This window comes from Pezoporus occidentalis, unplaced genomic scaffold (assembly GCF_034315485.1).
Source record: "Pezoporus occidentalis ecotype Australia unplaced genomic scaffold, CSIRO_AGI_Poc_V1 ctg35, whole genome shotgun sequence".
NCBI lineage: Eukaryota > Metazoa > Chordata > Aves > Psittaciformes > Psittacidae > Pezoporus > Pezoporus occidentalis.
In genome coordinates this window covers 2,009,712-2,021,845 of record NW_026915483.1, presented here as the reverse complement: position 1 = coordinate 2,021,845, position 12,134 = coordinate 2,009,712, and the positions used below count along the sequence as shown (strand labels likewise).

At 42.2% G+C, this 12,134-nt stretch overlaps 2 protein-coding genes across 2 annotated transcripts in view; one reads left to right on the top strand and one right to left on the bottom strand.

Annotated features, from left to right (window-relative positions):
• ATXN7 (ataxin 7) overlaps nt 1-2,490 on the bottom strand; it is an 82,235-nt gene extending 79,745 nt beyond the window's left edge. Inside the window, exon 1 of the mRNA XM_062630231.1 lies at nt 2,358-2,490. The gene's annotated coding sequence lies outside the window, so the exon portion shown is untranslated. The remainder of the gene's footprint in view (nt 1-2,357) is intronic.
• Nucleotides 2,454-11,818, top strand: THOC7 (THO complex subunit 7). Its single transcript, XM_062630238.1, has 8 exons — nt 2,454-2,607; nt 3,122-3,239; nt 4,107-4,234; nt 5,021-5,107; nt 6,226-6,283; nt 9,986-10,052; nt 10,168-10,237; nt 11,440-11,818. Exons 1-8 carry the CDS (start codon nt 2,589-2,591, stop codon nt 11,505-11,507), a joined length of 615 nt encoding a protein of 204 aa, XP_062486222.1. The 5' UTR covers nt 2,454-2,588; the 3' UTR covers nt 11,508-11,818.
• The last annotated feature ends 316 nt before the right edge of the window (nt 11,819-12,134 follow it).

Below are 12,134 nucleotides of genomic sequence, written 5' to 3'. Positions count from 1 at the left end.
CCAGATTATACATGACACTGAATTAATGGGAAAAACATGCTGGTATACAGCCCAGCACAACACACACTCCACATATGTGAAATAAGGGGTGTTTCATACAAGATGGGGAACTCCACTTGGAGCAAATGGAAAGAAGACTCCAAATACATAACAAATACCCAAGTGCATAGAGAAACCCAGCAAGCTGGACCTGGCTTCCTGGGCACAAATATCTCATGGATATTTAAAATGGCAAAATAGAGCAGGGAATAGAACAGGCTATTACATCAATACATAGCCTTAGTTTCTTGGTGATTTATTTGCCAATAATAAGGAGAGAAGTTAATGAACACTGAAGATGCCATAAAGCCCTGTCTTGAAAAGAAAAATAATGGCTTTGTTCTCAAAATTGTTCTTAAGAACTGCAGACCCAGGACAGAGAATTTGCAAGAACCTTGTAATTAGTAACACATATGAAGACAAGAATGGCAAAAAATTCATTAGATAACTAATCATATGTACTGCTTTATTCTATATTAATTACTCAAGGACTATCTATCTTTGTAGAGAGTTTAATAAGACTATCTTATCAACACTGGTATGATGAACAAAAAGGGAGAAAAGATTCTATTGGATTAAATGATAGAAAAGAGCACAAAAGTATTCTAACATGATTAAATAAACAACTGTGGATTTTCACTTGCAATAGTCTACAGTTCAGATCATGGTCTATCTGTGGTAGAAATGGAAAAGGTTTAGAAAACAGAAAGAGCTCAAAGACGGGCAAGAAAACAAGAAAAACAGTAAGTTTTTCATCCAGTCATTAGGACTGGATGCTTCAAGATGCTTAAGACTTCCAAGAGGTAATCAGCGTGTGAAGAGGGAAAAGCAGCAAAAAAGCGCACTGTAAAGAGAAGTTCAGCTAGGTCTTCTTGTCACCCTTTGGCAAAATACTAGGGCTGGATCATAGTGATCAAAGCCTTAAAAAACCAAAAGTTTTTGTCAAACCAACTATATTAAATGGCAATAAATTCAGAATTCATAAAAGTGAGCATTTTTAATAGTGCTTACATAGCTCATGAATTCATGACCTGTTCTTCAGCCCAAACTTTGTATAACTGAATAGAGAGTTAGGTTTCCACATGCATTATATCACTCACAAATCACAAAATAATACATAAAGAAATTCAAGAACAGAAATCACTTATCCAGGTTTTCTATGCTGGAACCTCTTTATTCCCAAGAGTTAAGGCAGAATTTTAATGACCATTCTCTGTAATGCTTTCCCAATAGCACCTTCCAAAGAACCTCACCAGCTGCTTATTGACAACAAAGCACTGGCTTGAAACAATCTACAAATCCGTATTTACCGCCATCCAGAACAAAAAAAGCACCTTATAATCACTCCCAGCTCTAAAACCTGGGAAGCACAGATCACAGCACACATTCACTTTGTTCTTTTCTTACCCTCATTTTCCCCACCACCCTAAAACTGTCAGTTCGAAGTGCTGAGCAGAACAAGTCATGTACAAACCATAATGAAAAGAGAGTAAGAGGGTGTCAGGCTCTGGACGTATGTCTCATGTACCATGATATATACTACAGTAACATTGCCAGCTTTAGCACTGCCCAAGTGTCAAAGTCTGTGGACCAAAAGCCCAAAATTCAACACTTAGTATCAGTAACACTTAATACCTCTTTTCTCCAGACACCTCTAGCCTTTTTTCCAGTGCCAGCTTAGCTTTCAGGGTCGGAAGAAACAACTTTTGTTCTTATCCACTGGTGAGAGCAAAACTTGCCAGGAAAATACCAGAATAATGATGTATTTTACACCATGGGCCCTGCTGCTTGTCTCCCCTCAGGGATGAGCCAAAGGGCAGCCCAGGAGAGGCCAACCTGCTCCCTCATGCCGGCACCATGAGCACGTCCTCTGCACCCTTACCAGGGAGCAGGCACAAAGGCGCTGCTATTCTCAAAACACAAGGACCGTCCGGCCACCACGGTGGGTCCTACCACCCCTGAGGCGCCATCACCTCAGTGCTGGGCACCACAGGAGGACCATCCATGTGCTCCAACATGCCATCCACAGCCCCCAGGCCACGCAGGAGCCCTCTGAGGGGAGAAGGGGGCAGCCAAGGGCGATGGTAACAGCGGCCCCGGGAGGACCCTGGGAGGCAGGACCGTGGCGGATGGGGCACCCCGGCCCGGCGGCCACCCCGCCACGGCGCGTCGAAGGGCGAGGGAGCATGTGCTGGGGGCATGGCGGGGCGGCCCGGGCGGGGGGGCGGCGGGGCCGGGGGCGCGGTGGCGGGGGCGGGGAGGTGGAGCCTGGCTGCGGGCGCGGGGACCGCCGCTTCCCTCCCCCGTCGGCCCCTCACCTGGCGGGGCCGCTCCTCGCCAGGGGGCCGGTTCCACGCGGGGCGCAGGCCTCGCCCGCCGGCCCTCCCCGCGGCAGCCGCCGCCGGCCCGCGCGTCTGCCGACAGCCGGCTCAGGCCCCAGCCGCCGCCGCCGCCTCCCCCTCCATGGCCGCCGCTCTCGCCGGCTGCATTGTGGGAAGCTGACCTCACTCGCTGCTGCCGCCGCCCCGCCGGCTCCGGCACTCGCCGCCATGGGGGCCGTGACCGACGGTGAGACCTCCCTCCACTCCTTCCTTCCTAACTCCCTCCCTTCCCGCGCCCCGGCTCCGGCCCGGCTTCGGCCCCGACCCCCGCCCGCTCCGCTCCCCTCAGCGCCGGGCCCGCCTCGTCTTTTCGCCCGCCGGCTGCCGCCTCACAGCCCCGGCTTTCTCGCCCGCCCGCCCGACAGGGAACGGCTCCCGAGTCCCTGGCCTCAGGCCTCTCCCCGCGGCCCCCCGGCCTCTCACCCCGTAGGCTGGCCTCCATCCTGAGCCCGGCCCCGCAGCTCCGCTCCGGGGCCTCTCATGCCGGGGCACTCTCAAGCCTTGGGCGCCCCCCACCCCCAGGCCTGTCCGCCCGGGTCCCTCAGCAGCGCGCTCCGGCCCTGCGGCGCCTGCTCTTGAGCAGACCCTCCCTGTTTAGCCCCGGGAATCGTTCCCTGAGGGCCCGGGATGGAACTCGCGCTCGGCTCGGGGATGCGGCTGCCATAGCGTGAGGCATTAAACGAGGTTTTTTTTCCCCTCAGATGAAGTTATCCGCAAGCGACTTCTGATCGATGGCGATGGTGCTGGTGACGACAGGCGGATCAATTTGTTGGTGAAGAGTTTCATTAAGTGGTGTAATTCTGGATCTCAAGAGGAAGGGTATTTGTTTTCTGTTTTCTGTTTGTTTGTTTTAGCCTTGGAACCGATTAGCTTGCGTTTCAGCAGAAAACCGGGCTTGATCCGTTAGGAAAAGATCCGTGTTAAAACGTATACATGTGCTGTTCACAATTGCTCTGTGGTGCTTCCAGTGCAAACGCCGAGCTCCGTGGTAGGAGATGAGGACTCGAGCCAGGTCAGAAATCACTGAAGGCTGCAGGGCTGTATCATCTAATCTGCGAGAACCGCTCCAGTGCCCTCAGGATTTGTTGTCTGGGAGCCCTGCTCTTTATTGTAACAGGATTGTGACTCGGATATCTTAGTTGGCAGTTCTGCAGTCGTTCTGTCAGGGAAGGGAGTGCTGTTGGTATTCTGCTGCTGTGGTTCTCTTTCATGTTTGAATACCAAAAACCCCCAAACCAGCCTAAAGTGGCACTGGATGAGTGATAACGTGCTGTTCTGCTGTGGATCTCTACTAGCACTGGATATAAATTCCCAGAGAGCTCAGTATAGTGATTGTGTGTACAGAGAAGCAGTGCACTATTAAAATACTAATCTTGGTGGTCACAGAGCCAGCCCAAGCTGGGAACTTTACAACCCCTGGATCAATCACTTTACAGCTACAAGGACAGACTGGTGGTGTTAATGGGTGCCGTGTTTCTAAACTTGTAAAGAAATAAACATTGACTTCTTGAAATATTTTCTTTGGTTAATAATTGTTAAACGTTTAACTTCCCTTCTGCTATATGACGGTTTGTTTTCTTGTTCTGTAAAGGTAGGGGGGCCATGCTGCTTAGGAATAAATAGCTTAATAAATATTTAATAAATGAATAATGAATACATACAAATTAACATCTTGTCTGTTTTCAGATATACCCAGTACCAACGAATGCTGAGTACTTTATCCCAGTGTGAATTTTCAATGGGAAAAACTCTTCTGGTGTACGATATGAACCTGAGAGAAATGGAAAACTATGAAAAAATCTATAAGGACATAGGTAAAGTGATAAAATATAACTGTTTTCTGCTTGACAGTTGTTCTTTCATGAACATTTTGTGAGCATAATGCATACACGACTGGTTTAGGTTTTTTTTCTTAATAGGGAGCACTCATACGTACGCTGTAAGCATCTTATCAATATATAAAATACACAGAATCACAGAATGGTTTGGGTTGGAAGGGGCCTTAAAGCTCATCCAGTTCCAACCCCTGCCATGGGCAGGGACACCTTCCACTAGAGCAGGTTGCTCCAAGCCCCTGTGTCCAACCTGGCCTTGAACACTGCCAGGGATGGGGCAGCCACGGCTTCTTGGGACACCCTGTGCCAGCACCTCAGTACCCTTATAGTAGAGAACTTCTTTCTTATATCCAGTCTAAATCTCACCTGTATAAGTTTAAACCCATTACCCCTTGTCCTATCACTACATGATGAGAATAGTCCCTTCTCCAGCATGCTTGTTGGCTCCCTTCAGGTACTGGAAGCCTGCTATGAGGTCTCCACACAGTTTCTCTTCTCCAGGCTAGACAGCTCCAATTTTCTCAGCCTGGCCTCATGTGAGAGATGCTTCAGCCCCTAATCATCATGACCTCTACTGGTCTTGCTGCAATACAAATAAAGAGGTTTTTTAACCTATTGAAATGTGTGTAGTTTTGAAGCTGATAAAGCTGGCAGGCAACTATGCCACAATTAGCTCTATATCTCTGTATGATTTAGCAGAATAACTTGTTTACATGTATTGTTTGATGTAAGTATAACTCCAGGTACTTTCTTTATTCCTTTAAGAAAATAGCATAGCTGCAGCGCATGAGAAGATTTCTGAATGCAAAAAGCAAATCCTGCAAGCAAAAAGGATTCGAAAAAACCGCCAGGGTAAGGAGCAGTACCTGTTTTTATACACTGGGCAGTTTCAGGGTTTGGTTGGCTTTTCACATACATTGTATTGGAAAACAGGTTCCCAATTTTACAAAGTACAAAGGACTATACACAGAGACAGTGGTGCCAGTTACACACCCAGCAACACTGTTTATATCCTCACTGAACCTGTTATGAGGGGTGTATTTTTTCCCTACTCTTAAAAGTATATGCTGATAATTTCAATAGAAACTTAAAGCATTTCCCTGTAGTAGTTTTATCAAAAGTTTAGCAATGGAAGAAAAGAATTTGTTTATTTATTGACATGATCAAAATGCTAAATGAGAATGTTTAGGAGTATAACAGATGAAACGTTTTAAACACAACTGATCAATTTTGTGGATAATTTTAGACTCAACTGGAAATTAAAAGAACTTTAACCAGTAGGAATGTAGAACTCTTACGTCTTCACAAACACAGGTCCAGAGTGTTTGCTTTCTGATATGTTCTGACCAGCCTGCAGCACAGATTTTGCCATGTGAATGAGGTGGTTGGCATATGTACTATCTTACTATCAGGAAATGGCTATGTTATTTGCCCATGTAACTATAATACTGTTCTTAATGTGTAAAAAAAATACTGTTGCTTCTCATGACAGCATGAGAACATTTCTAAGAACATTTAAAGTTCTTAGAAAAATGTCTATGTGTAACATCAGCACCATTTTCTGTACACATAAGTTAGACTGTATCTAAAACCAATGCTTTGGTCATACAAATGACCAAGTGTGCAGCAATGCAGAGCTACCTAAAGGTGTTTTCTGGCCACATCCTTTACTAATCACTAGTACTGGGTAAGTCTGATTGAGTAGATAATGGCCTACAGTCATATTTGTAGTTTATTTAAAATCTCCTTTGATGTAATGAGATGTTATGGTATAAATTATATAAATTTTTGTATATGTATATTTGCAGATACTTTTCTTACATATGTAAGGTGTTATTACAAATTGGAAGAATGTTAAAATAGTTTTTCAGGAAGGAGAAAAAAATCTGCACCATTCTGTGGTACCTGAGTTTTGGTTCTTGAATCAATACTTTAAGCATTATTTAGATAACAATTTAAATTTCTTTCAGAATATGATGCATTGGCTAAAGTCATACAGCACCATCCAGACAGACATGAAACACTGAAGTAAGTGTGAAACTACATTAAATTATAATAAGCCAGTAAGTTGGAAGTAACCATAGTTGACATTCCTTGGTTTCAGTTTGACCTTTCCTCACTTTTATGTAATTTCTTGTGACACAAGAAAAACTTGGCGTTTGTTTTAAAATTGTGCCCTCATCATCTTTCTTTCATTAATCTCCCTCTTGCATAGGCTCAGATATGTTGCTGGTCATTCTGTATTTGAGATGTTTCCATTGCTAAAGCGAATAAGTGAACTCAGAGGTGAATGGACATCTAATGTTAGTTTACCAGGAATGGACTACTCTGAAAAGAGAGATAGTGGGGAACTGCTGTAAAGTGTGCCAGCGAAGGAATCAGTAGACACCCAAAATGCATAACATACAAGAGAAAGCAGGGAGAAAGCTTTTAGGGTTTTTGTTGTTTTCCTTGTAGTAGTTGTTCCTGCATGCCCGGTTATAAATGATTGCATGGTGTACCACAGTATAACCTGCTCTGGCATGCAGGTTAGACCTACCTGTTGTCCAACTAGTCTTGCATGTAACTTACAGTATTGCTTGTGTCACTGTGGGATTTGGATTACTATCTGTGCTTTTGGGTCATTTGTGAGGAGATAATCTGTTTAACTTCAAGGCCCAGAAACATTCCAGAACTTACTGCATCTTTGAGTTTGTTCTCAATCTGATTACAGATGCAGCGTAGTGTTACTGCTGTCATTTAAGCACAGCTTTTGCCTATCCTGTTGCCCATTTCCAGTGAAATTGCAGAGGGATGCTGTCTTTTCACATTCCATGATCTTTAATGGCAAAAGGAAGACTTTTTTATTATATTACCCTAAAAATAAGATGTTTCTAGGTATAAAGCCACTGAGAGTATTTCACACATTCCTTTCTTGTGTGTGGTTTTTGTGTGCCTTGATTGTATTACAACTTCAATTATTACAGGTAGTTCTTATGAGGCATGACTGCTTCATTAGGCAGCATGTGCCATTTATCAAGTGAGGCTTCATAATAAAGCATTACAGAATTGAGGGTTTTCAATAAATCAAATAAGAACTGAAATACCTAAGTGATCATACTTTCTTCTTAGAGGATGCCAGGTTTAGGTTTAGAGAGGTTGTTCTAATTTCGTTTTAACACATCCAAGTATAAGTTTTTCAAGCAAAGCTAGAAATGATGGTAAGGTCCAGCTAGTAAATTGAGTATTTTGTCTCTTCTTAAACTTAACTTTATAATCTACTTACCAGAGTGTATTATGGTTAGAAAAAACAGTGTAGTCCTCTGGAAGAGCAGCCACAGTGTATGCCCTTCGTCCTTCATATCTGGAGTCAAAAACATAGACTGTAACTATAATATAGTATGATCCTTCATTTTACAGATGGGGAAATAGGGCTTGGTTACAGAATAGAACATTTTTAAAGGAACCTTGGTTCATTAGGTATTTTAGCTTTAACTCACCTCTCCAAATGAATAGACTTTAAATACAGGAATCAGATAAGTTTTCATTCAGTGCTTCAATTAGAAGGCTTCCTTTCTCTCCAGTTTGAGGAAAGCATACAGAAAATGAGACTGTTAACCAAGAAGAATCACCCTTACATCAGAATTCAGGAAGCCTCGCTGACAATGTCACACTTCTTGTAGACTCTTAATCACTAAAAAAACTCGATAAAACCTTTTGTGAGGAGAAATGTCATGGTTTATTACAGGAGTTACATTTATAGCCTTTACAGGTTATATGGCACAATAGAACAAAGTTCGGAAAAATACTTTATGCTTATAAAGGGACTGTTTCTTGGACAACTAGTCATACAGCACAAAGGAAGAAAAGCTGTTATGAGCTTAGTCACAAGTAATACACAAGAGCCAATTCAGGAAGTAACAGGAGCTGAACTACTAAATGGCAGTGCCCACAGTGTAATTAGATGCAGTATCAGAAGAGCTGCTTGGTCCATAAAAGGACCAAGACAAGACACCAAGTCTTAGAAAAGGAGATACAGAAATGAGAAGGCTAGGCAGAGATTCTCTGGAGTGGAAAGTAAAATTCGAGATCTAGCTTGGATGTTACTGGAAGAAAAATTGCATGTGTTCTCACAGTCTGCTTATACCTGACAGCACGGTGTAAACAGCAACATTTGGCCAAATGGAAGCCTTTCAGAAACTAGTAAAACCACTGTATAAGCTTATAAGCTGTTGGTATGTTTCCATTAAAGGAAAGGATAATGTCACACCCAGCCCTCTTCCAGGCATTCCCTTCAAGGTACCAAGTGTAGTGGCTCAAAAGAAGACACCCCCCTCAGGTAGCACTAAACTGTTTCCCAACCATCATGAGTTTCTTAGGACTGGAGGCCTTGCTGTGGTTCCCTGCCCAGACTAGTTGCAGGAGTTCTCAGTGCTTCAGAAAAAGCTTTATTTCCTTTCTGGGCCTTAACATATTTCTGTCTGCTGATCAAGGATGAACATCTTCAGTCCACTTCACCTTTAAAGAAACACATTGTTCTCATTGCACCAAGCATCAATTGTGGTAGGCATTAGAGGGAAATTAGAAGGACCAAACAGGACATTTGAGTTTGAGATGATGCTGTGTCCTCATATGAAAGCTGGTGTACATTATTATACCTATTAGTCTTTGCCCTACCTCAAAAAGGATTGGATGTGGTGGGTCCAAGTGAGACCAGAAATGCTTGCAGGAAGATCCCAAGAGATGTTGAAAGATAATATACTTCAATAATAATGGAGATTACAGGTGTTGCATGTTTCCTTTATCTCCTGATGCCAGAGGCAAGCAATTAAATTAAAACCTGGCATTTGAGAAGGAAGTGAGTATTTATATGGATCACAGTGTTAAATTCTGTGCTGTAAGGCATAAGTTATAGCATGTAATTCCATCAAAAACATAGATTATTCTACATATGCTTGCTGTAAAGTCTACATGTTGCCCAGTAACTCTGTCTGGTCAGGCCGTTGTCAGAGATAACGTACTTGACTGTGTGTGGTCAGTTGTTGTGTTTGTATGTGGGGTATGTATGTTTATCAGATATGTTCTCCAGGTTGATGCTGTGTTTTTATTTAATCTTATGTCAACATGGAAAAATCTGTGAAGTAGCAAAACCTATGAAAATGCCATGGGTGTTTAATGTAACCCACTTTTAACTTTCATTGTATGTATTGTATTGTATTGTAAATACCATGTTTGTAGCAGGACTGAATTGTTAACAGCCCAAATGCCCTGTATACAGCTGTTACAGAACCACAGAATGGTTTGGGTTGGAAAGGACATTAAGATCATCCAGGTCCAGCCCCCTGCCATGGGCAGGGACATCTCACACTAAACCATGTCACCCAAGGCTCTGTCCAACCTGGCCTTGAACACTGCCAGGGACAGAGCATTTACCACTTCTCTGAGCAACCCATTCCGGTGCCTCATCACCCTCACAGTAAAGAGCTTCTTCCTTACATCTAACCTGAGCTTCCCCTGTTTAAGTTTAAAACCATCACCTCTTGTCCTATCACTAAGCATCCCGGCTTGAAGACTCTGTTTTCTGTAATTTAAAATCTGTGTGAAGTGGCCTTACCTCTGTGTCACTTCATTTGTTAGGCTTTTTTTAGCTATGCTGTTTATTTAATGGTTCTTTTTCCTTTATTTACTTCATATCTATTTTGCAAGAACTTTACAGAACTTTTTAAAAATACTGCAACAATTTCTTTCCAGGCAGCTGGAAGCTTTGGGGAAAGAACTGCAACATCTTTCTCACATTAAAGAGAATGTTGAAGATAAGGTAGGTTTTTCATAGAGATTGTTAGATAATAAAGTATTAGGAACATCATGAATGGAGAATCTGCTATGTGCTGTCTGTGCTCTGTTTCCTAAAATACGTATTTTTATCATTCCAGTTGGAACTGAGAAGAAAGCAGTTTCATGTTCTCCTGAGCACCATCCATGAACTTCAGCAAACCCTGGAGAGTAAGTGGTGTTCTTGGGTATTTTATCTATAACTGGGGTGGGTTTCAGCAGATCAAAAGGACTCGCAGCTTCCAGCAGTGGCCAGATGTGTGCAGCTGAGGTTGGAGACCTCTTGAATCAGCAGCAAGTTTTTTCCAGTAGTAGCCCAGAGCCTGAGACTGCTCTGAGATTTTTTTCTTCTACAAACTGGCCACTGTGTCATTTCATGACTAGCTTCAGATTAGTCTGTTGTAGACAACAAATTTATTTAAAACGTGAGGGTGGAGAATGACAATTTGAGGTTGTTTCTGTTTTTAAACAGAAAAAGTATTTCTTACAGAAAAGTATTCTTGGGCATACTTCCAAACTTGTTTGTGTAATTCCAGTTTCGGTGGTTATGAATGTGTCACTGCCATTGTGGTATTGTTTGAGGCTTTGCTAAAGAGAAATTGGAATACAGGAAAGCAAAATGAGTTGCTCAGACAGCGAGTCTGTAATAGAGGAGGGACTAAAACTAGCATACACAAGAGCTAAAGTCAGGAATTGAGTCATACTCATCTTTTGTCATACAAACACTTAATATTTTCAAATCAGCATTTACTTTTCATTCTCTAATATGGATGGTATTGTTTCAAGTAGTATTTGCTGAGTATTTGCCATGCCTTTCAAAGATGGAATCATTGGTATAGCCTTTGAGCGTGACCTGATTAAATACATACATGGCTATCAGAACAGATTTTCATTCTCTGAGGCTGTCTAGATCTACTTAAGCAGAATGAATTGTTAATCCTAGGTGCATTTTAGCAGAGGGATGTTGTTATGTGCTACTAATGCTTAAGTATTGGTCTCTAAAATATGTATGAATGTATAGATTTCCTTTCAGTTCTAGGATTTTGTGAAAAAAGTAACAGTTCAGTGGACAGCACAGCTTCAGTTTGGAGTAAATAAACCATTAATAGGCAAAGTGAAAGGATGTGATTTAAATTTGGTACTTTTTGCTTGCATTGATGCTGTAGGGTTTACCCCATGTTTCCTGCAGTAGCTTTTGCAGACAAAACCCTTAAGCTTTGAAGGATTTTGTTTCAATTTGAATTCAGCATTTTGTGTAATAAGACAATCAACTACACATTTAAGGCAATCAACATAAAGTATTTAAGTGCTCTGCAATGCAGTCTGTTAAGTACCGCCAAGCATGTTTGACTAACAGTCATATTGAATTTTAGATGATGAAAAACTTTCAGAAGCTGAAGAATCTCAGGAAACTCAGATCGAAACAGAGACCAAACAGTAGATGTGATGTGAAGACTGACCATACTTCTGAAGAATGTCCAAGTGTCTTCAGTGTGTGTTGAAATCAACAGTAAAGAGGGATGGAGAAAAAAAAATGTTTTCTACTATTTCTGTGATGTTCTATACACAAATACTTGTTTTTTCTTCAGGGGAAAACAGTTACAGATCTACACAGGCAGTTTGCATTAATCCACAAAGTTTGCAGTTCCTGATAAGAAATATACTTTGTTTTTATAAAGGATGAAACGTCTACACAATGTTCATGAACTAAGGTGTTTGCAAAACACTGTCAATAAAAGCTGTTTACAAAGAGTTTTGTGGGTTTAGCACACATTGAGCCTAATAGTAAGGACACCTTTACTTATTTCACATTGGACTGAGGATGGTGCATCTTTGCATGAATCCTGGCCTCCATACCTGAGTCCAGATGGGACCTAAACCTGAACTAAATAGGGCTTTAATTTGTCAGGGTAGCTGCCATTTTAAACTCACTTGTGACTAGACTAGAATTTGTTAGTTTCACATTAAAAAAAAGTTACTTCTGTAGAATTCATGCTTGTCAAGGGGTGTAAACCGACAAAAATCATACTGCACTAGCTTTATTTTCTTCTCAAGGTGATGCAAAGAA

Excerpts from the sequence above, each read along its gene's own strand:
- THOC7 (XM_062630238.1), top strand. Across the intron at positions 3,240-4,106 it reads TCTGGATCTCAAGAGGAAGG|ATATACCCAGTACCAACGAA; the intron begins GTATTTGTTTTC and ends GTCTGTTTTCAG. Across the intron at positions 10,053-10,167 it reads AAGAGAATGTTGAAGATAAG|TTGGAACTGAGAAGAAAGCA; the intron begins GTAGGTTTTTCA and ends TTATCATTCCAG.